Raw genomic sequence first — 22,972 nt, forward strand, 5'->3', positions numbered from 1 at the left:
GTGAATGAATGAATGAAAAGCATTTAAGTACTTCCTATAGGCCATGTCCAGCACTAAGCACTTGGGATTCTGATACAAAATTAGGGATAGCAAGTAGGGAGAACCACTGCAGACTAGTTGATCTTTGGTCTATAAAGAGAAGGCAAATGTTACTCCATCTTTTCTCCAATTTACAGATAAGCAAGCAGAGGCTGAGAGAGGTTCATTAACTTTTAGTTACTACTTCAATAATGAGGAAGAGAAGGAGGATGAAGATGAGATGCATTTCTTTATATAGCAAAGTTAATTTTTTATTATTAAAGCTTTTTATTTTTAAAACATATTCATGGATAATTTTTCAACATTGACTCTTGCAAAATCTTGTGCTCCAAATTTTCCCCTCCTTCCCTCCATCCCCTCCCTTAAATGGCGAGTAATCCAATATATGAACATTAAAATTTCTAAGGCATTTTCTTCACCTCTAAGTAATGAACTCTATCATCACTTCACAGATAAAAATGAGACTCGATGGGTAAGGGACTCAGATCTAAGGCTGTTGTTGATCATGGTGCCATGTCTTTTTCATTGGTGGTATGATCCATTTCTAATGATATATCGTTTCACCAGTTTTCTCCACAAGAGTGATTCTGGGTAACTATTTTTTAATTAAAACTTCATATTTTCAAAACATACATAGATAATTTGTAATTCACCCTTGCAAAACCTTGTGTTCTAAATTTTTTTCTCCCTCCCTTCCCTCTATTCCATCCCTCAGATGGCAAGTAACCTTAAACATGGGCAATTCTTCTGTACATATTTCAACAATTATCATGCTGCATAAGAAAAATCAGATCAAAAAGGGGAAAAAATGAAAATTAAAACAAAAAAGTGAAACTATTGTGTTGTGACCCACCTTCAGTTCCCATCTGGGTGCAGATGGTTCTCTCACAAGACCATTGGAACTGCTCTGGCTAACTTTTCGCCTCAACGGGAGAAAACATATTTTTTCAGTTTTTGAAACAACAGTTGGATGCTGACTGGTGACTTTTCACCATTTCTCCTTCCCTAGTGGTTTATATCTATATGTTATATTTTCCAGAACTGCCCTATTTCATCATTTAGGAAGTCCTCTTACATAACTATCCTGTCTAGACCTTGAATTTGCCTTCTATAGCCATGTCAAATCCTTGGGATTCTCTTCTTCCATCTCTTGGCCATTCTGAGAAAATTGCCAATTTGACACTTATCACACTTTTATTTTTTTATATTTTATTAATGCTTTGATGTTTTTAAACATCACTCTGATTTCCCAATAATACCCCCTCTTCTGATTTAGCCTCTCTTACAACACTGAAGGGAAATGTTAAGAAAATAAACAAATGAGTCATGTCTGACAACATATGCAACCTTTTGTGCTGATAGTCTATTGCTTCTCTATTCAGGAAAGGTTTTTTTTCTCATCAATCCTCTCAAATCAAGTTTTTGATTTGAAAAAAAAACATTAATCTGAATTCTTATTCTTTTGGTGTGACATCTATCTATCTAGATATATAGATATGTATTTGGCCTGGAAGGGCTTTTTTTCTCATCAGTCCTTTCAAATCAAGTTTGATCATAACATTAATCCGAATTATTATTCTTTTAGTATGTTTTTTTTGGCCTGTACCTGTGATTTTTATGAGTGTGGGGAAAGTTTTCTCTTCCAGAGGGATTGGCAAATTGTAACTTAAAATGTCAGAATTGTTTAGAGAAGGCAAGTCAGGCAGCTAGTCTGCATCCAGAGGGTTTGAACACAAGTCTTTCCAACTCAAAGACTGGTCTTCTCTCTGTCTCTCCTTTGTGCTCTTTATTTTACTTTATTGTAGTCAGTGGGTATAATATTCTTAAAGTCCTACTTTTTTTTTGTTCCTCTTCACTACATACAACTCTTCCCAAGTTTCTTGGATGTCCTCATTTTTGTGGATTTCTATGTTGCCATCATGTTTCATTTTATTCATATTGATCATAGTTTGATCAGCCTTGCCTTGATAGATAGCCACCACTTTTTTTTGCTTTTGTTTTTTTAATTTAATTTTTATTATTGAGTTTAACAAAAACAAGCAAAAAAAAACCTTTCACGTACAAAATAGGAGACCCCATAGGAAACTATTTGTCTGTCATTTCTTCAGTCATTCCCCAATTGTTAGACAGTTGACTCTTTTAATTTTTGGTCTTTTGGTCTCTCAAAAAAGAGCTACTTATAAATATTTGGGGTATGGGTCTAGATCATGAGTGTGCTCAGTTGGGTGATTTTGGAGTCACAGTTCCAAATTGCTTTCCAGAGTCGACAAACTTCACCACTAATATCTCAGAATGTTTTTTTTTTTTTAATCTCACATGCTTTCCAACAATGGTTATTTTTCTCTTCAAACATTTTGGCCAGTTTGCCAGTATAAAATTGATTCAGGGCCCTACATCTATTCTTCAGACCAATATATGTCCTCCTTAAACCTTGGTACCTAGAATTGAACCCATTGCTCCAGTTGAAGTCCACAATGAGATGAAGATCATCTCTTAATTCCTGAACTTATGCTCTTTTCTAAGGCAATATATTAGCATTTTTTGGTGGTCACATCACACTGCCAATTCATTTGGCGCTTGCAGTCCATTCCAATCTTTGATCTTTTTCAGAACAGCTGGGGTCTTTTAAACTTAAACTTGTCAAAGTCCAAAGTATTATGTATTCTTCATTTGGGGCTACTTGGAAAATAGCTGATTCTGTCCATAGTGCTAGTGTTTTAGATTAATTTACTCTAAAGGAAAGATTTTCTTATAGATTATTCAGTCTTCAACTGGAAACTGAGTGGATGTCCATCAGTTGGAGAATGGCTGGATTGTGGTATATGAATATTATGGAATATTATTGTTCTGTAAGAAATGACCAACAGGATGATTTCAGAAAGGCCTGGAGAGACTTACACGAACTGATGCTGAGTGAAATGAGCAGGACCAGGAGATCATTATATACTTCAACAACAATACTATATGATGACCAGTTCTGATGGACCTGGCCATCCTCAGCAATGAGATCAACCAAATCATTTCCAATGGAGCAGTAATGAACTGAACCAGCTATGCCCAGAGAAAGAACTCTGGGAGATGACTAAAAACCATTACATTGAATTCCCAATCCCTATATTTATGCCCACCTGCATTTTTGATTTCCTTCACAAGCTAATTGTACAACGTTTCAGAGTCTGATTCTTTTTGTACAGTAAAATAACAGTTTGGTCATGTATACTTATTGTGTATCTAATTTATATTTAAATATATTTAACATCTATTGGTCATCCTGCCATCTGGGGGAGGGGGTGGGGAGTAAGAGGTGAAAAATTGGAACAAGAGGTTTGGCAATTGTTAATGCTGTAAAGTTACCCATACATATAACCTGTAAATAAAAGGCTATTAAATAAAATAAAATAAAAAAAAAGATTATTCAGTCTTCAAGTAAAGAAGACTCATTATGACATCATAATGAGTGCCTTATGCTAATATAAAACTCAGTTCATTACATACAAAGTCACTTACTGCAATAAATGGATTTAATTGTCTAGAGACACTCAGGCCTGATTTCTGCCTCCAACTCTTACTCAGCAAATGACTTTAGACCAGTCATTCAATTTTTCTTTTTTTTTTCTCTATTCTTTTTCTTTTCTTTAAAAAAAAATAATAGCTTTTTATTTTTTGAACTACATGCAAAGATAGTTTTCAGCATTCACCATTGCATGCTCAATTTTTCTGAGCCTCCCTTTTTTCATTATAAAATACAACATTAATGCTGACCTTACAGATTATCTTAAGTTTTAAGTGAGATAATGTACATAAATTGCTTCGTAAACCTTAAAACACTATATAAATGTCAGTTGCTATCATTATTGTGATCATTATTATTATATTTTCAGAGATCCTTTATTTCATCAGCCAAGGGCATTCCATCTACTGATTTCTGTCTAGACCTTAATGTATATATAATATGACCAAAAAATTCATTATTGTGTGGCCAGCCATATAAAGTGATAGTGTCTGGACAATGGATATTCAGTTAGTTAATCAACAGGCATTTATTAAATTTATTAAATACTTTCTACTCCCTAGCAATTCCAGATATTGTATTAAGTATCAGGGGATATACATACCAGAACAAAACAGCCCTGCCCTCAAGGAGCTTCTATTCCAGTCTATGCTATGGGGAAATAATGTGTAAATATATAAATAATATATTAATTAATTCATTCATAATAATAAAAAAGTCAAAGTCTTTGTAGACTGGTTAGACATGAGAATGCTTATACTTTGCTGGCATGACTTCTTGAGAGCTCTTAGCCTAAAATGGTGCTTGATAAATACACTATTAATGCAAGGTGCTATAGTGGATACCCAGCCTTATAGTTTTATTTATCTATAATAAATATATATTTGTAAATCAGAGTTCTAGTCTTTGAAACTCATTTTTCCTTATAATATATTTGTTGATCTCTTAGTTTTGCTCATTCTCTCTGCATCAGTTCATATAAATGTTTGTAGGAGATTGAAAAAGTCCCCTTTTTCATTTCTTGTAGTGGAATAGCATTCTGTTAAATTCAAATGCCATAATTTCTTCATTCATTCCCTAATTATTAGACAGTTGATCCTTTTAGTTCTTGATCCTTTGGCCTCTCAAAAAGAGCTACCTATAAATATTTTTGTATATATGCCTTTAATCTCTTTGGGGTATTGGCCCAGTTTATATATGTGTGTGTATATATATACACATTAATTTACATACACATTTTATTTAAATATACATATATAGAAAAAATGTACATGTAAATAAATGTGTGTTTAAATAAAATGTGTATATAAATAAATATATAATAAATATAAATAAATGTATATTACCCTGTCTGTGACACTTTGGACCTGAATCACTTAAGCCCAGAGACTTAGAATTTTTTTGTTCAGCTGTTTTTCATTCGTGGCTAAATCTTAATGGTCCCTTTTGGGATTGTCTTGGCAAAGATACTGACATAGTTTGCCATTTTCTTCTCCAGCTTATTTTATGAGTGAGGAAATTGAGGCAAACAGAGTCACACAGCTAATAAGTGTTTGATTTTGGATTTGAATTCAGGAATATGAGCTTTCTTGACTCCAGGCCTGGCTCTCTATCTACTTTGCCATCTTATAGCACCTATCTCAATGGATTATTGTAAGGATTAAGTGAGATATAATATATGTAGAGATATTTATTTATAAATCTTGAAGCCTATGCTAAGTATTTATTATTATTATTGCTATTATTTTTATTTTTAAAGGATCGTTTCTGGGAAAATGAATTAGATGTGTGTTGCTTGATTACATAAAATATAAAAATAGGAGCAATGGCTGGATATCACAATCTGGAATTGCTAGGACTGTAGAGTAGAAGGTACTTAATAAACTGACTTGAAGATTCATTGATTTGTTTTAGCTAAGCCTTTATTAAACGCTTGCTGTGTCCTAATAGGGGTACAAAAACTAGAATGGAGTAGTCCTTTTCTCAATGAATTTAGTTTTACTTTCTACTGAAGCAAAAGTAGTTAAGGGATAAATAATTATCATATTTCTGCACATGTGTATATAGGTATATATAGGTATATGTATATAGGTGTATATATATATACATGCATGTATATATCTATATATGGACACATAAACATAGTAAAATTGCATAATTTGCTCCTGATGCTCCCATCAGGAAAGGTCCCCCAGAGCTGGGGCCATTTGCCTTGAGTCTTCAAGAAACTGAAGGATGCTAAAAATGGGGAAGTGAGAAGGGAGAGTGTTCTGGGTATGGGGAGAACCTGTGTGAAGGGCAGATGTGGGAAATGGAAGCTTGTAAGTTATTAGAGCTATCGAAAAGTGAAATGTATTTCTTGGGAGGTTGTGGATTCTCTTCACAAAAGTTTTATAGAAGAAGCTTGATGACCACTTGGAGAAGTTATAAAGAGCATCGTATTTCAGTGTGGGTTCTTCCAATGTGAGTCCTAGTTAGAATTAGGCAGGGATGTGCCAGATCGCTCTTACACTTATTCTGAGTTTTAAATTGAAAATCAGCAGTGCTGAAAATCAGGGCTTGATTTATCATTTTGTTGAATTTCTAGACTTCAGAAAGTAATGGGGAAAAGGTAAGTTTTTTTTTTTTCCAGATCCCCAGGACCTTCCTGGAACATAATCCCAGAATTGGGATTGGACGTGTCCTCCAGGGCCCTCCAGTCCTACCCACACTTGAATATGAATTCCCTCTGCAGCATACCCATATGAGTCACATAAACTTGGCTTGAGGGAGAGGGATTTCCTCATCTCTCAAGGCAACATTCTAAGGAAGTCAGCTTTTTACTTAAATATTGGGACTTAACTTGCCCCCATCCTTTGTGGGTTTTTGATTCTCAATGCATTGTGTCTAGAGGCATTTTAGTTGTTTATGTGGCAGCATAGTCCACGTCTGTAACACAAAGCTCTTGGGCCATTTTCCATTGATGTGCCTGACTTTATTCCGAGTTCCAATGTTGCATCATCTCTTGATTTGGAAGGGTGGGAACCTGGGAGAGGAAGGACTTTCTTTAAAAAGTCATTTTATTATCAGGGGGATTCACAGTCAAGAGACACTGGCCCAGGGGAGCTTCAAGAAAAGAACTGACAATACTTAGTACAATATTGTACCTGAGAAGAACAGCATTTGATTCAATTCAACAAACACTAAATTTTCATTCATTAAGGGCACTTGCTGCAATGGCTTTCTCTAGGGAATTAAATGAATACCAACCAGCTAAAAAAAATTGAGTCTGAATAATAACAGCTAGGTGATAAAGAAACAAAAACCAGTCTTCGAGAGGCTGGCTTTCTATAAATTGCTCTGTAATTACTAGGAATATAATTGGTATTTGCTTATATGCAAACATGTTGATCCTTTCTCTGTACTCCTCCCTCTGCTAATCCACCCTGGCCAATATATAGGCTTCTCAGGGGAACAATGTTTCCTGTTTAGCATTGTAGTCTTGGTATCTAGCATGTGCTTAATAATGTTTACTAATTATTAATTAATTATTACTTGTTAATTAATGCATTGAGATGGAGAAAGCATTTGGATTTCATATTGGATCTATGGATCAGACTCTGCTTTGATTTTTTACCATTTGTATGACTGTATCCTCAATTTCCTAGTTTGTAAAATAAGGAATTGGATGAAATAATTTCTAAGGTTCCTTCAAACAAAAAAATCTCTGATCCTGTTTACCAATAAGGACATAGAAAGTTACTTCCAAAGGGCAGGAATGTATCACATTTTCCCTCTATTGGAATGATTTATCCCTTTGACTTGTTAAGTGTTGGTCAAGTTAGGACTTGTTAGCTGTATGGGGGAAAGGAGTAATGACTTTTATAAAAAAATATATTTAAAGTACATTTTCTCATTATTTTTGTTCATGCAGCACTGTGTATTCCCAAATTGCATATTATTATTTTTAATAAAAATGAATATCCTTGGAGAAGCAGCAAAAAGCCCAGAGACAAATATGTGAGGGGAATGGTTTTTGAAGCAGACACTACTATACTTTTAATATCTTATAAGGATGTATCAGGGTAGCAGCTAGGTGATAAAGTGGATCGAGTACCAGGCCTGGAATCAGGAGGACCTGAGTTCACATCTTCACAGTTCACAGATAGACATTTAGTAGCTGTGTGATCCTAGACAAATCACTTTACTCTGTCTGCCTCAGTTTCCTCATTTGTAAAATGAGCTAGGAAAGGAAATGGCAAACCACTCGAATATCTTAAGAAATCTCCCAAATGGGGTCACAAAGAGTTGGACACGAATGAAAAATGATGGAACAACAACAAAAAGGAAGTGATTTGGTTTCAAGCAGAAGGAATCATTAATTTGGTACACTTGAACTCATTGTCCCCTCTAGAATGCCTTTGGTTATAAGATCATAGGTTAATTCAAAACACATGGGGAAAATGATTTGGATATTTTGTGGTGTAAATTTTGTACCATTCTGCTCTAACCCACAAGAGGAGAAAAAGTCTTTATATCTTTGCAAGTGCCGGGAAAGGGGAAATAAGGTTGGCCAAATATAGAGGAAGATTTCTCTTTGCTGTAAGGAAAAGAATTGACACTTTTGAATTGTAGTTCCAGAAAAGACTTTTGAGAGCAAGGAGATAAAACCAGTCAATACTTAAAAGAAATTCAGACTACTCATTAGAAGGAAAAATACTAAAGCTGAAGATTAAATAATTTGGCCATGTAATGAGAAGAAGGGACGCTAATGTTGGGGAAGATTTAAAGCAAAGAAGGGGACAGCGGAAGATGAGATGGATAGAGAGTATCATGGAAGCAACGACCATGGGCTGGAACAGACGTCAGCATATGGGCCTGATATGCTCTGGACACAGTCGGACATGACTGAATCAATGGCCACCAACACGAGTGTTTTGAGAATAAGAGCTACCCCAGAAGGGAGTGGGGTCCCTCATGAGTTATTATGTGCTCTCTGATGGGACATCTTCAAGGAAAGACCAACTGCCATTTATTAACTCATTATTTCATCAGTTGATTCAATAAGCACTAATTAAGCCCTTTTTGTATACCAGGCAATGAAAGTAGGGCATAAAGAAAGCATAGGGTTATTGTTCTGTTTCTGACTCATCGCCAATATGTGTTGTTTTGGAGGAGTCATTTATTATCTCAGTCCCCCAAAGACCTCTCTCAGATTGAGTTCTCTGCATAATAGCTGCTGAATTGTATTGGCAGAGGGAGTTTCCTGTATCAGTGAAATCTTAGATACATTCTCTCCTCCCAGAAATGGAGGACACAACATGAAGTTCTGAGGTGAGAGCTCTTTGAGGTCAGGGATGATCTTTTCTCTCTTTTTGTATCCCCAGCCCATAGTAAATGCTTAATAAATATTATTGACTTATTGGATTACTTGCCATCTAGGGGAGAGGGTGAGGGAAGGGGGGAATTGGAACATAAGGTTTTACAAGGTTTCTTATTCATACATAAGTTTTGAGAAATAAAAAGCTTTAATTAAAAACAAAACAAAACAAAACCCTTAAAAATAAATAAATAAGTAAATATTATTGACTGTTCAAGACAGGGCCTGCCTTCAAGGAGCTTATTGGGAATGTTGGGTACAGTATGACTTCAGAGACCCCTTTCTGAGTGTCTATGATATTGCCTATCTCCCTGGTCTGTTCCTAGTGCTGTTTCCCATAGAAGTATAGCTTCCCGCTCAGAAAAAGGAGGGAGGTTATTATTTGAGAGACTTTGCACTGTCTTGCTAATTAGCAGTTTCTGTATTAGAAAAAGCTTGAAGCACATTCCTTCATTTTAGACTGTACTTCTAAATCTCTTTCAGGGTATTTTTTTGCATTAATTCTTTTAAATTTATTATTTATGTTAAATATGTTAAAATATGTTAAATCCAATATATATATATTTATATATACACAAGAAAAATCAGATTAAAAAATGAGAAAGAAAACAAAATGCAAGCAAACAACAATAAAAAGAATGAAAATTCTGTGTTGTGACAGGGTAATGTTTCTAGAAATAATTTGCATGGGATCATCTAATATTTGGATAGATCATTGCCCAGACTTTGGCCAATGAGGCCAGGCCTGAACTCTAAATACTTTTTCTTCTTTCCCAAATTATCTCCTCTTTTCTTTCTTTCTTTCTTTCTTTTTTTTTAAATTTTCTTTATTATTATTATTTTTTCCTGAGATAATTGGGATTAAGTGACTTGTCAAGGTTACACAGCCAGGAAGTATTAAGTGTCTGAGATCAAATTTGAATTCAGGCCCTCCTGATCAGGGCCAGAATTCTATCCACCGCACCATCTAGCTGCCCCTTCTCTTTTGTTTCTTTAGTTTTTTTCCACCTTTCCCCCCCCCCCCCTCTCTTTTCAGGGAAGGTTTTTTGATATTTATTTCCCCTGTGATTCTGGATAAATCACATTATTTATATCTGAGCCTTCAATCTCTCACCTAAAAAGGAGGGGGCTGGAGTAGCTGGCCTTGGAGACCCCTTCCAGCCATAGATGTGTGCTCCAAGGGTGATGAGGAGTGACCCAGAGGGTCCCTAAAGATCTCTTCTCTGGGGCTCCATTGGTGATTCTTTTACTGAAGACCTCCTCCTCCACTCCCCTTTGCCTTCACCAAACTTTCCCCTTCTCTTTCATGGTTTGTTGCTTCTTATCTGATGTGAGTTGGGAAATCAGAGAGAAAACTTAGTTAGAATTATGTGTGAAAAGTTATTCTTGCTCTGAGAGAGGGTCCAGGCTCGTGGCTTATGACTCAAATGTCTTGTTTTCTGTGTGCCAGAGAGTGTGGCTGGGATGCAGCTGCCCAAGAAACCCTGGATGTGTGTACCTGAGACATGGGTTAGACTTCTGGCTCTGCCCCTGACTAGCTGGGGGCCTGAAGCAGATTGAGCCCCCTCTCTGGGCCCAATGTCTCTGCAGTGTGAGGTGAGACTTTTGCCCAGTTCTGCATCCTCGATAGTGGTGAGCTTGTCGAGTGAATAGAATCCTCGCATGGGTGTCCCCAAGTTCAAATCCCACCTCAGATGCTTCCTAGCTATGTGGCTGTGGGCAAATGGGCCCATTTATTCATCTTAAAGACAGAGATCATAACTGTTTAGATAAATTCTCTTAAATATTATAAAAAATTAAATATGAAAGTTTACATGGTTGTTTAGGTTTTGCATGAGTTTGAGATGTGTAAAGAGCTTAAGATTGGTATATAAATGCCATTTATATGATCTTCATCTCTCCTTTTCCCTAAGACTGATTAATTAGGATATTTTGGGGACAATAAGCTATTGATTGGGGTCAAGGCAGCCCCAGAAAAACTGATCAGAAGAGCCTTCCCTTTGCTCTCAACAATGTATCATTGGTATTGGGCCCCATCTTGACGTGGATACATTCATGTATTCAATTGGTCATTCTCTACTTATTATTTGAGCACCATGGCCAAGGTCTAGCCAGCCCCAAGTCTGTCTTTTCTTTTTCTTTGCCTCAAATGCTTCTGTAAATTGGAGGGATCAGCCTGGAGGCCCTCTCTTCTGGCTCAGAAAATCCTTTTTGGATTCTGGGATTACTCTCCTGAAATCAGGGCAGGTGCCGGCTGGTTACAGGAGAGATTCCCTTTCAGGGGTTCGTGTCCACCCTTCTAATAGTTTTCTCTCCATTCTCTCTAAGGATGAAGTTCCCCTGGGAAAATCAGTAGCCCTTTGGAGGGGGAAAGAGAGACTTTTGCGAGATTCTCTCCTTTCAGGGTGACAGGAGAGCCATGGGAAATGGGGGCCAGAGGCCCCTACTTGAACTGGCTCTGACAAGATCCTCCCGTGGCCAGCATTCTCTGGCACTGGATGAGCTCACATTCCACATGGGCCTTCCCCTGCCTACTCAGACTGCCTGGAGTGGAAGCCTGGCTCCTGAATGAGACTTGAGGGAGGAGAGCCCAGGTACCTTTCTTGTGCTGATGATTATTTCAGGGCCAAGAGCCAGGTCAACACCTGGAACTTTTGCTCATCCAGCCCCATTCTCCTCCCTCACCGTCCACGTGCACCTTTCAGAACACCCTCGATTTAAGATCTTAATAAACATTGTTAATAGCCTATAATGACTCCAGAATTAGCTTTACAAGCACGTGTGAGGAAGGGAAATGAAATATATCTCTTCTTAACTCAACACTGGCCAAGTTGGCTTCTTAAGCAGATTAGAACCCGGGGTACATGAGTAAGTTTTGGTTTTGTTTTAAAGACTGTATTAACTTTGGGATTGTTCGTTGCAAATTCAAGTGGGGGAAAATGAGTATCTGTAATTTCTGGGTCTCTCTCTGACTTTCAGGAGCATCCCCTGCCATATATCTTAGGGCAGCCGGAAGAGGTTCAGGAAGTTGTGTAATCGTGTTGCTATTTATTATTTTTCTTTTTAAAAAATAATTCCTGGAAAAGCTATTTCTTTTTCTGTTCAATGTTAAGTCTATAGATACTGATTCCAAGGACCCTTTGTGTTCTTGGTGGAAGTTCACTGGGCCCAGTGTTAGCCTTTTTTACTCTAGTCAGAACTACCATAATATATTTCATTTAACTCTAAAGGAAGGGTAATATATTTCTTTTAACTCTAGAGGGAGGGTTCTTAGCCTGCCATCCATGAACTTAAAAAAAAAAAGTTGATAATTGTATTTAAAAGCATAAATTGGAGGAAGGGTCCATCAGAGTCCAGGACACAAAAAAGGTGAAAAAAAAATGGTGTCTCATAGACTGTCATTCTTGTCCACATTTGGATCCCATGTACCACTTGGCCTCTGAGATTTCTTTTTTCATTATTATAACTTTTTATTGACAGAACCCATGCCAGGGTAATTTTTTACAACATTATCCCTTGCACTCACTTCTGTTCCATTTTCCCCTTCCCTCTCTCCACCCCTCCCCTAGATGGCAAGCAGTCCTATACATGTTCAATATGTTATAGTATATCCTAGATACAATATATGTGTGCAGAACCAAATAGTTCTCTTGTTGCACAGGAAGAATTGGATTCAGGAGGTAAAAATAACCCAGGAAGAAAAACAAAAATGCAAACAGTTTACACTCATTTCCCAGTGTTTGGGTCTAGCAGTCTGGGTGTAGCTGCTTTTGTCCATCATTGATCAATTGGACTGAAATGGATCTTCTGAGATCTCTTTCTAGTGGTTAGAAGGTAAGCTCCTTGAGGGCAGGCATTATTGGTGCATTTCTTTGTATCCCCACCAATTGGGGCCAGTACATGGTGCTTAATAAATGCTTGTTGATTGGTTCCAACTGCCAAGATTCTGTGTCAGGACTTCTCTTTGAAGCGGTTTTCTCTCTAGAGAAATTGTTTATTGTTGGGTGATGTTAGTTGGTCTGTGTTTTTGTACCTTCCTTCTACAAATTTGGTTCAACAAACATTTTAGGATATGGATATGTAGGAGACAGACTTTCAGCAGTTCATGCCCTCAGGGGGCTTCCCTCCTGCCCTCTGGTCCAGTAGTTCCTAGCTGTTTTCCCTCGGCATTTCAGAGGTAGCAGAATGGCTGCAGCTGGTGGAGCCAGATGCTGGTCAAGGCTGGCATTAAGTGTGTGGAGCCCATGTAATCTCCCCGTCCAGCAGCTGTTCTCAGGATATGTGGGCTGGAAAGCCCCAGTGGTTTCCTGTAAGATGTGGGTGAAAACTTGCGCTTTCCTTTCAGGCGTCTCCTGAACCAGTGGTTTTGAAAAGAGAACGAGGGTCCCCATGGGTCAGTGGCTCCGGACAGCAGAGGACCCTGTTAGCTGGGAGCCCTAAGGCCTTGGAGACAAGAAGGAGAGGAGTCGGCCCTTTGCTTGAACCTATGACCCGAGGCTCTACTCCCACCCTGTACCTGCCCATCGAGTTCCACAAGATGGGCTCCTTTCGGCGGCCGAGACCCCGCTTCATGAGCTCCCCTGTGCTGAGTGACCTGCCCCGCTTCCAGGCTGCCCGCCAGGCCATGCAGCTCAGTTCCAATTCGGCCTGGAACAGGTGAGAGGGAGCTAAGTTTGGGGATGGGTCTTCTGTTGGGAAAAGGGAGCAAAGTGGCCATGCTTGACCTTGAGGAAGGGGGCTTGCTGCCAGTTTTGGGGTCTGCCCCTGAATTCCCAGGATCTAGCCCTAAGGAGACACTTAATAAGAGTTTCTTGGTAGCTGATTACTTTTTCAATCAGTAATTTTCTAAAGACCTCAATGGGAAGTATAAATAGGTTTGCTTGGAGGAAGAAAAGTCAACCCTAGAACCTTTCTTTTTTGGAAGAGCTGCAAGAGCAGAAGGCCTCCATTGAATCCTGGCCATCCTACTATCACCCTCCACACTAATCCTGGCAACATTGCTTCAGCTCCATCTGCTTCTGAAGTGAAGGGAGTGCAGTTCATAGAACATCTGCAAAGGCCCCCAAGAGGCCATTGGGTCCAACAAAAAACAAAAAGTTAAGTTTTTAAATAAAAAGGGACAACTGAGAGTCAATGATTCTCCCAGGGAGGGTGTGTCTAAGGTAGAATTTGAACCCAAATTTCCTTGAAGATTTCAAGACCCAATATCCCAAGCTGCCAATTAGTTCCATTTGTTTTGAGTATTTGGGGCCAGACCTATGATTCTGTACAGATAGGGAGCTCCCGGTGAAGAAATGCCTTGTGCCAGGGGGCTTTGGGTACTTGCTTTTCTTCCTTTGCATGGATTGGAGTTGTTTGATCAACTGGAAGAATTAATTTAGTCTAATGAGTGTTTATCGCAGGCTTGACTCTGGTGATACAAAGACAAAATGGGAACCAGGACCTGCCTTTCATAAGCTTCCATCCCAGTGACCTGGGACATCCCCTTATCCTTAAGGGTCTAAGATCTTGTGATCTGCGAGTCACCAACAAGGCATGTCATTACCAGATGTCCCATGTCCCATGTTCCTCTCCCTCATCCTCCCTGCCTTTCAGGGGTGTTGTGAGTCTTAAAGTGCCCCGAGAGTGGGAGCTGTGGGCCCTTGTTATCCCAGATTTAGGTTCAGAAAGCACCTTTTTGGCTGTTTGGTTATCACTTTATTGAGGAGGGAACATCAGCTTGCAGGATGAAGCTTGCAGGTTGTCTGGGGGATAGTAACAATGGAAATTCACACTGATTTTTGGAGGGTTTGGATTCAAATCCAGTCTGGGCCATTAGATTTAGAACTAGATTTAGATTTGATTTTTAAAGGGATCTCGGAGACTATGTACCCCTTCATTTTACCAATGTGGATACTGAGTCTTGGGGCACTGAACTCGCACTCCCCCTTTTGATCCTGGTTGTATCTGCTGTGACCATGGGCATACTATCTCACCCTATCATTTTTTTGGAAAGCTTCTTATTTTCAAAACATATGCACTGATATTTTTCTTTTTTTTAATTTTTATTTAATAGCCTTTTATTTACAAGTTATATGCATGGGTAACTTTACAGCATTAACAATTGGCAAACCTCTTGTTCCAATTTTTCACCTCTTACCCCCCACCCCCTCCCCCAGATGGCAGGATGACCAGTAGATGTTAAATATATTAAAATATAAATTAGATACACAATAAGTATACATGACCAAACCATTATTTTGCTGTACAAAAAGAATCATACTCTGAAATATTGTACAATTAGCTTGTGAAGGAAATCAAAAATGCAGGTGGGCATAAATATAGGGATCACTGATATTTTTCAACACTGACCTTTGCATAGCCTTGTGTTTCAGATTTTCCTCTCTTTCCCAACTTCCTCCCCTAGATGGCAGGTAAACAAATATATGTTATACGTGTTAAAATATATGTTAAATCCAATATATATAAACATATTTATACAATTATCTTGCTGCATAAGAAAAATCAGATAAAAAGGAAAGAAAATGAATAAGAAAACAAAATGCAACAAACAATAACAAAAAGAGTGAGAATGCTATTTTGTGATCCACACTCAGTTTCCATAGTCCTCTCTGTCACCTTATCATTTGTAAATGAAAGGGGGTAGTTGGACTAGACACCCTTGGGGGTCCCGTGTACCTCTTGGTCTGAGATTTCCCTGGAAGAACGAGGGAAGGAAGAATGGACTTGGAGATGACCTGGATTCAAATTCCACCTTATATGCTGTTTGACTGGGACTCATGGCAAGGTGTTTGCCTTCTGTGTGCTTCAGTTTCCCCATCTTCAGAATAAGATTCAGAGGCTGGATCTCTTTGACTGCTGATCTTTCTACTTCTTTTGGCTTTGGGTTGGTGCCTGAAGTCAAGTGCTTGGGGACTGGACACATTATGGGGGGAAAGGAGGAATGGAGATTTTTGTTGCTGTTTCTTGAGAGCCTCATTCCCTTGTGTTTCCTGGGCAGTGTCCAGACTGCGGTGATCAATGTGTTCAAAGGAGGAGGCCTGCAGAACAATGAGCTGTTCCTGCTGAATGAAAACATCAGGTAGGACCCTCTAAAAGGAATGACTTTTTTCCTTGGGACAGAGCTGGAAATTCTCTGAGAAGTCTGGGGTTCAAATCCCAGCTCCCAGCCTCACTAGCTTGTGGGGGAGTGATTCACCCATGGGCAACCTGGATAGAGGCAGGATTTGAATTCAGACCCAAGCCGGCTCTTTAATCTGTCCCGATACCTTCTTAGTGAAGATCTGCCATTTCTCTGTTGAACCTCTGCCTCTATGAAAGCTATTAAGTACGTGCTATGTCTGGGCCCCTGAGTCACTGACTGTTTACACTTCCCCTGATCATGTTCAGTCTCATTTCATACCGAGAATCATAGAATGATGTCTCCAGGGAACCCCAAAGCCATTGTCTGCTCCGACCCATTCACTTTACAGATAGGAAAGCCGAGGTCCCGGCGTCCTAGTCCCTTGCCCATCATCCCCAGTTGCTGGCCCAGGCCAGGATAATCCGGGGCTCCTGAGCCAGAATTCTATCTTGAGCTGGCCCCAGGCCCCTCTTCCATGGTACAGAGGGAGCTGAAGGTAAGAAATGGCAGTGAAATGGCTTATTCTGTTAACCCTGCTGAGAGTCACAGGGAAGGCTTCTACACTGGAAGCCCAATGTCAGTTCCTCGAGGGCAGGGACTGTGTTACTTGGACATTTCCATCTACAGCTCCTGGCCCAGAGTCAGGGCGGCTAAAGGGTTGCTGATTGATTTCAATGACTGATTGAAGTCATCCTCACTTGTACCCCTAGCAAAGATTCCCATGTGCTGATGGATTTATCTTTTTTTTTTTTTTTTTTTTTTTTTTACTTTTGGGTTGCCCCAGTCCCTGCGTGCTGCTTGTTTCCCAGAAGGCTCGTTTTTATTCTTGTCATCAGTCCAGGGGGAGCTTATCAGCTGGGGGAAGGGTTATAGCCAGCGTCAACCGACTACATGACTCTGTCTTTGGTTATCGGCAGTCTGAAGGATGACAGCAGGGGGTCTCTTGGCTTGAGGGGAATAGGTTTTTCTTTTACAGAATAAGTTTTTCATGTATAAAACAGGTTTTTCTTTTATAGAATAGAATAAGTTATTCTTTTATATGTTTTTCTTTTATAGAATAAGTTATTTTTGATAAAATATGGTTTTCTTTTCTAAAATAGATTTTTCTTTTATATAATAGGTTTTTATTTATAAAACAGGTTTTTTTTTTACAGAATAGAATAAGTGATTCTTTTATAGAATATGTTTGTCCTTTATAGAATAAGTTATTTTTTATAAGATATGTTTTTCTTTTACAGAATAAGTTATGTTTTATAAAATAGGTTTTTCTTTTATAGCATAAGTTATTCTTTTATAAAATAGATTTTTCTTTTATAGAATAGGTTTTTCATTTACAAAATAGATTTTTCTTTTATAGAATAGAATAAGGTATATTCTTTTATAAAATGTTTTTCTTTTATAGAAAAAGTTATTCTTTTATAAAATATGTTTGTCTTTTATAGAATAAGTAATTTTTTATAAAATAGGTTTTTCTTTTATAGAATAAGTTATTCTTTTATAAAATAGATTTTTCTCTTATGTGGCAGGTTTTTCATTTATAAAACAGGTTTTTCTTTTATAGAATAGAATAAGTTATTCTTTTATAAAATAGGCATTTCTTTTATTTATAGAAATGAAATTTTTCCTTGCACATGCCCCTTTGGACCTTCCCAACTCCTACTCTTCCTCAAGAGGAGACTCGTATCTGACAGGGCTTGAAACCCTTTCTCCCATTGCAGGGAGCAATTCCTGGAAAATGGAAAGTAGACGCAGGCATTCATGCCGAGTGGCGGTCTGGAGCTAAATACAGCATGCTGGCATGCACATGTGTCCACATCTGGAAGTACCCATGCTCAAGTAAACACAGCTGCCTTTCTTTAACAAGTAAAACACTGAAGCAAAAAATATGACTCTCCTGTTACTGTGGGGGATGTCGGTTAGTCAAGTTTGATTTTTCCCCCTTTTTCTTGAAGTCTTACCCTGCACAGTAGTCCCTGTAATTCAGCTGGTTGGAGGGAGAAGGGGAGAGACTCTAGGAAATCTGGGGAGGTTGTGGGGAGGGGGCTCTGTTGTGCTCTCTTCAGGGCATTTTGATTTTGAGAAACTACAAGCCTGAAGCAGAGCAGGGAGGGCCAATTGCTTGGAATACCTGGGTTGTTCCAGAAGGGACACTAGGACCATGGGATCTTCAACTAAATCAGGTATAATTTGGAGAAGACATTTTTATGGAATGATTTTCTTTCTTCCTCTACCCCTGATTTTTATTCTCCATTCTTTGTATTTTCAGCCCCATTTATGACATCCTTTGACCACTAATTTCTGAACACAGTTCCTGATGTGATCTGACTAAGCAGAAGCCAATGGAACTCTCGCTTCCTAGTCCCAGATACTATATCTTTTTAGGCAACTAGGGTAGGTGATATAATAAAATCCTGGATTTGGAGACAAGAACTGAGTTTAAATTCTGCCTCAAGTGCTTTCTGACTTTATGAGGCTCCTTCCCCTGCCCTGTTGAGTATATTAAAACTCTATAGATATTCTTTCAGATGAACTGTTCTCTAGCCATCTCTTTTCCATTTTGTAATTATAAAATTAACTTTTGGAACCCAAGGGGAAAGACTTTACATTTATACTTAATAAATTTTATCTTTAGATTCAGCTGTATGTCAAAAATTTTTCGGGGTTCCTGACTCTGCCTTGAAGGGTATTAGGTCTCCCTTCTAGTACGGGGTCATCTGCAAACTTGATAAACCATTGATAAAATCATTAAGAAGCTGAGGATCCAGTGTACATACCTGGAGCCCACCTGCCAGAGAATCATTATTACTGACTTTTTGGGGGACCAGTTATTCAACTAGGCCCAAACTTACCTACCTCTACTATCCCCAGCCCAACTCTCTCCATCTTATCCCCCAAAATAGCTTAAGATTTACTTAATTAAAATCTAGATAGATTCTGTCTAAAACATTCTCATTTTGCCCATTAAGGAATCCCATCAAAGAACTTTTCCAGCTCTTCGTGATCACTACTTTTCTCTCTAGATGTTCTTTACTATCCCTGTAATAACATTCTACAAAGTTGCCAACAATTAAAGAGACACTCAATGGCCTCTTGCTTTTCCAAAAATTGATCTTTCTTAAATTCTATTACACTTCTCCTTTTCCCTAGAGTTCAGAGATCACTGACCTTAGTTCTGGTTTCACATTCACTAATTTTTTGATAGCCAAGAATATTTAGTTAGTTCCTCTGGATCTGAGGCAGTGAGATGGTGTAGCAGACAAAGAAGAGTATTGAACTTGAAATAAAAAAGTCATCAGTTCAAATCCTACCTTAGACATTTACTAACTGGGCAAGTAACTTCTCTATGACTCAGTTTTCTGTCCTGTAAAATCAGAGAGTTGGACTCCATCAGGTCAGAATCTATGATCCTATGTCTTGAATTTATCAGTGGCAAGCTTCCCTTTCTTTTTATCCTTATTTTACTTAGTTTTCAACTTTCTAATGGCCATTTTTGCTCTGTCCTTACCATTTGAAAAAACGGTTCCCTTGCCTGAGAAAGTAGAAGTAAAATAAAAATTGAGTTGTTCTTCCTTCCTTGTTCTCCCTCCTTGATTTCTCCTCATTTTATCTATCTGAAATCTATGGATTTCAGAACAAATCACCTTTTTACTATTTCACTTTGACCTTGAGGGTAGAACTTGGTTTTGGGGGATCATCTTTCAGCTTGTTATAATGGAACACTTCCCAATGGGTAGAGAGCCTGCTCCAAATGGGCTAGATTCTTATTATGGAAATACTCTTGCTGAGGTTGGATGACTGCTTGTCAGATGATGTAGAAAAAATACCTACTTTAGGTGATTTAGATGCTCTCTGAGGTCCCTCACCCCACAGATCTTTAAAGAGTGCAAAAGACCATTTTATGCACTTGCTGAAAGAAAATAACAGAGCCCTCTGAGAGCCCTCTTTTGCCATTAACTCATTGCATGTTTCTGGACACAAAAGTACCCAACTCCTACTGCACTCCCTCTATGCCTCAGTTTCCCATTTTTAAATAGGTTAGACTAAGTGAGCTTTATATGTTGTACAGTCCACGGTTATGTCTGTAAAAGAAACTGGCTGAGAATCCTAACAGTAGAAGATACAATCTTACCTCTGGAGAAGCTTACAGTCTCATTGGGAAGATAATATACAAACATGTGAGAGATTCAGCTCCATAAGACTTTAAGAGAATTAACAATAGAGTACAGTGAAACAGGTAATCCAAAAGCGTATGTAATTAGTTGTAAACAGTGAAGGAGATCATGGGAGCACAAATACAGCACTGAGAGGGACCTCGAGACTTCTTAAACTTTTTCCATTTGCAACCCCTTTTTCGCCTGAGAAATTTTTATAAAATAGTTCCAAATACAAATCAAACACTGATAATAAATCATAATTTTGTGACCTCCATAATCAGTTATGATACCCCATATGAACCACAGTTTAAGAAGCTGGGAATTCTGATTCAACCCTATTTTGTATCTGTGGAAATTGAGGTCAGAGAAAGTTGAACTATATCATAATACCTTGGAAAAAAGTGCTAAGTTTGGGGTCATAGGAGCGGAGTTCAAATTCTTACTTTGTATCCTATGCTGCCTGTGTGAGCTTGAGAAAATCCTAATGCTTTTCTCCATCTTATTTCCCTCTATTGTAAAATGAATGATCTCCTATCCCTTTCCATTTGGTCCAGGTAACATTAAGTGACTTGCCCCATACACCTAAGGCAAGTACCAGAATTCAGACCCCGGTCCATTCCCCAGCTCCCAGAGGGCCAAATGTGTGCAGGCTGGAAAAGCTTCCCAGAAGAGGAATGATGGGAACTGAATTTTAAAGTCAGCTTAAGTTTATTTCCTGGAGAAACAGCTGCTCTTTGTGTCTTTCTACAGAAGAAAGAGCAAGAAAAAAATTGTCAGGATTCCATGACATATGAGCCTGTTCCCTCCTCAGAGGCCCACTTGAAGGTCCAGCTTGGCTTCCCCTGCCCACCCAGACCCTCACGGGATCGTATGATGATAGAGTTAAAGCTGGAAGGGATGGCAGAGATCCTGGGGGCCTCCCCTTTCTAGTTTACATATGAAGAAACTGAGAACCACAGTTATGCTGGTGGTATCTGTAGAGAGATAAAAACCAGGTCCAGTCCTGGTGATCCTGAGCCAACATACTTCCCCTGCCTTGTGCTGCCCATCAGGTTTATGTCCAGTGATATCAGTCAGTTTGGTTGTTAACACAACACAAACTGTCATTACGAAGGCAAATCTGTTTTGAGCAAAAAAAAAATGTCCCTTGTTATTTTCCAAAGAAATATTTGTCTAGTATTATTTTATCTAATATCATAATTTATTATTGTTATATATTATCTTTATCATAGCTTCTTCCTTTTTTCATATTTCTTTTTTCCTCTTCTTTTTTCTTTTCTCCTATCCATTCCTTCCTTCTTTCCTTCATTAAATACATATAATAAAAATAAAAAGAGATGGAACCTGAGCTCAGTGCAGAGGAAATCTGTGTTCAAGCCCTGCCTCTGACATCTCCTGCCTCCTGCCTAGGCAGGAGACTTGGAGTGCCACATTTGGAATTTAGAAGGCCTGAGTTCAAAAGTGGCCTCAGATACTTTGTGCTTTGTGACCCTGAACAAGTTTTATTACCTCTGTCTGCCTCGGTTACTCTCATCTGTAAAATGGGGGTTAGAATAGGACCTACCTCCTGGGGTTATCATCAGGATCAAATTAAATGTCACAAATAGAGCAACTCATCAACCCTAAAATCTCTAAATACTACCTATTATTATTATTACAATATCTGGTATATAATAAACAATAAATAATCAGTTAACTTAATAACATGATACATAATTATTGATCAGCCAACTACATGATCAAGATAGATTAGAAGGGAGGAAGAAGCTTTGAATTACTATGTGCATGATGCTGTCCACATACAATGTTATAGATGGAATGGAAGTTTAATAAATTGGCTTTTTTTTCCTTTCCAAATCTGATTGAATGGAATGGGAGTTGCCACTCTCATTCCCTTCTCTCTGGCTCCAGGAACTGCTGAGTTTGCCTCTCTGTGGCTCCCTAGACCACATCCCCACACCCTCGCTCTCCTACCCTCTTGGAGGATATTTCAATACAGAAAATTGACACAGATGGGGTTTCAGGAACCCCAGAAATGCATTTACGTGGAACTAGTCCAGAACAGGAAACTCAGATTTTCCCCCTCCCTTCTCTCTAACCCTCCCTGCTGCCCTTCTTGGAGGGAACAGCCCAAGACAAGGAAACCCCAAGGGTTTTCAAGGAAAGCAGAGGTTCCAAGAATTGTGCTCTGTGCTGGATGGCTCAGAACTGAAACCTGTGTTTAAGTCAGGCAGCTGCTACAAACCCATTTCTTAATTTTTCCATCCAGTTGGCAGGGCCTGCTGATCATAGATGGATTGACAGAGGCTTTTAAGGATCCAAAACTGTGGGGAAATTGGGGGCAAAAAGAAGGCTTTTCCTCCTCGCCATCTCCCCACTGACCTGCCATAAGCATCCTTTGAATCCATTATGGATTAGGCTACAAATAGAGAGAGATTGCCTCTAGGAGTCATCTGTAAGTATATGTCACTTGTCTAGGAGGGGAAGAGATAGCCAGGGAGGCGGCCAGTGGGCAGAGCACAGGGATTTGGGGCAGAAACCCCAGGTTTAGATGTGAAACCTGCTGTTAACTTCTTGGGGGATCACCAGCAATTCACCTTTCTTGGATGGCATTCAATTTCCTTATGGACTAAATGGCTTCTGAGGTTCCCTACAGCCCCAAACCTGTGATTCTTGAACCTGGGCTTTGAGAAATAAAGGAACTTGGGGTCATAGATTTGGAACTGAGCTGGAAGGACCTTGGAGTCACTAAGGCTAACCGTCTCATTTATAGGACATTTTCCCAA

At 38.8% G+C, this 22,972-nt stretch overlaps 1 protein-coding gene across 7 annotated transcripts in view; it reads left to right on the forward strand.

Moving 5' to 3' along the window:
- The window catches only part of PRR5L (proline rich 5 like), a 135,775-nt gene that overhangs the window by 60,852 nt on the left and 51,951 nt on the right, over positions 1-22,972 (forward strand). For all 7 annotated transcript variants that reach the window (XM_031942658.1, XM_031942656.1, XM_031942657.1 and 4 more), the window contains 2 exons: positions 13,255-13,565; positions 15,910-15,990. In XM_031942658.1, coding sequence (XP_031798518.1) covers positions 13,255-13,565; positions 15,910-15,990 — 392 coding nt within the window. The remainder of the gene's footprint in view (positions 1-13,254; positions 13,566-15,909; positions 15,991-22,972) is intronic.

This window comes from Sarcophilus harrisii, chromosome 6 (genome assembly GCF_902635505.1).
Source record: "Sarcophilus harrisii chromosome 6, mSarHar1.11, whole genome shotgun sequence".
NCBI lineage: Eukaryota > Metazoa > Chordata > Mammalia > Dasyuromorphia > Dasyuridae > Sarcophilus > Sarcophilus harrisii.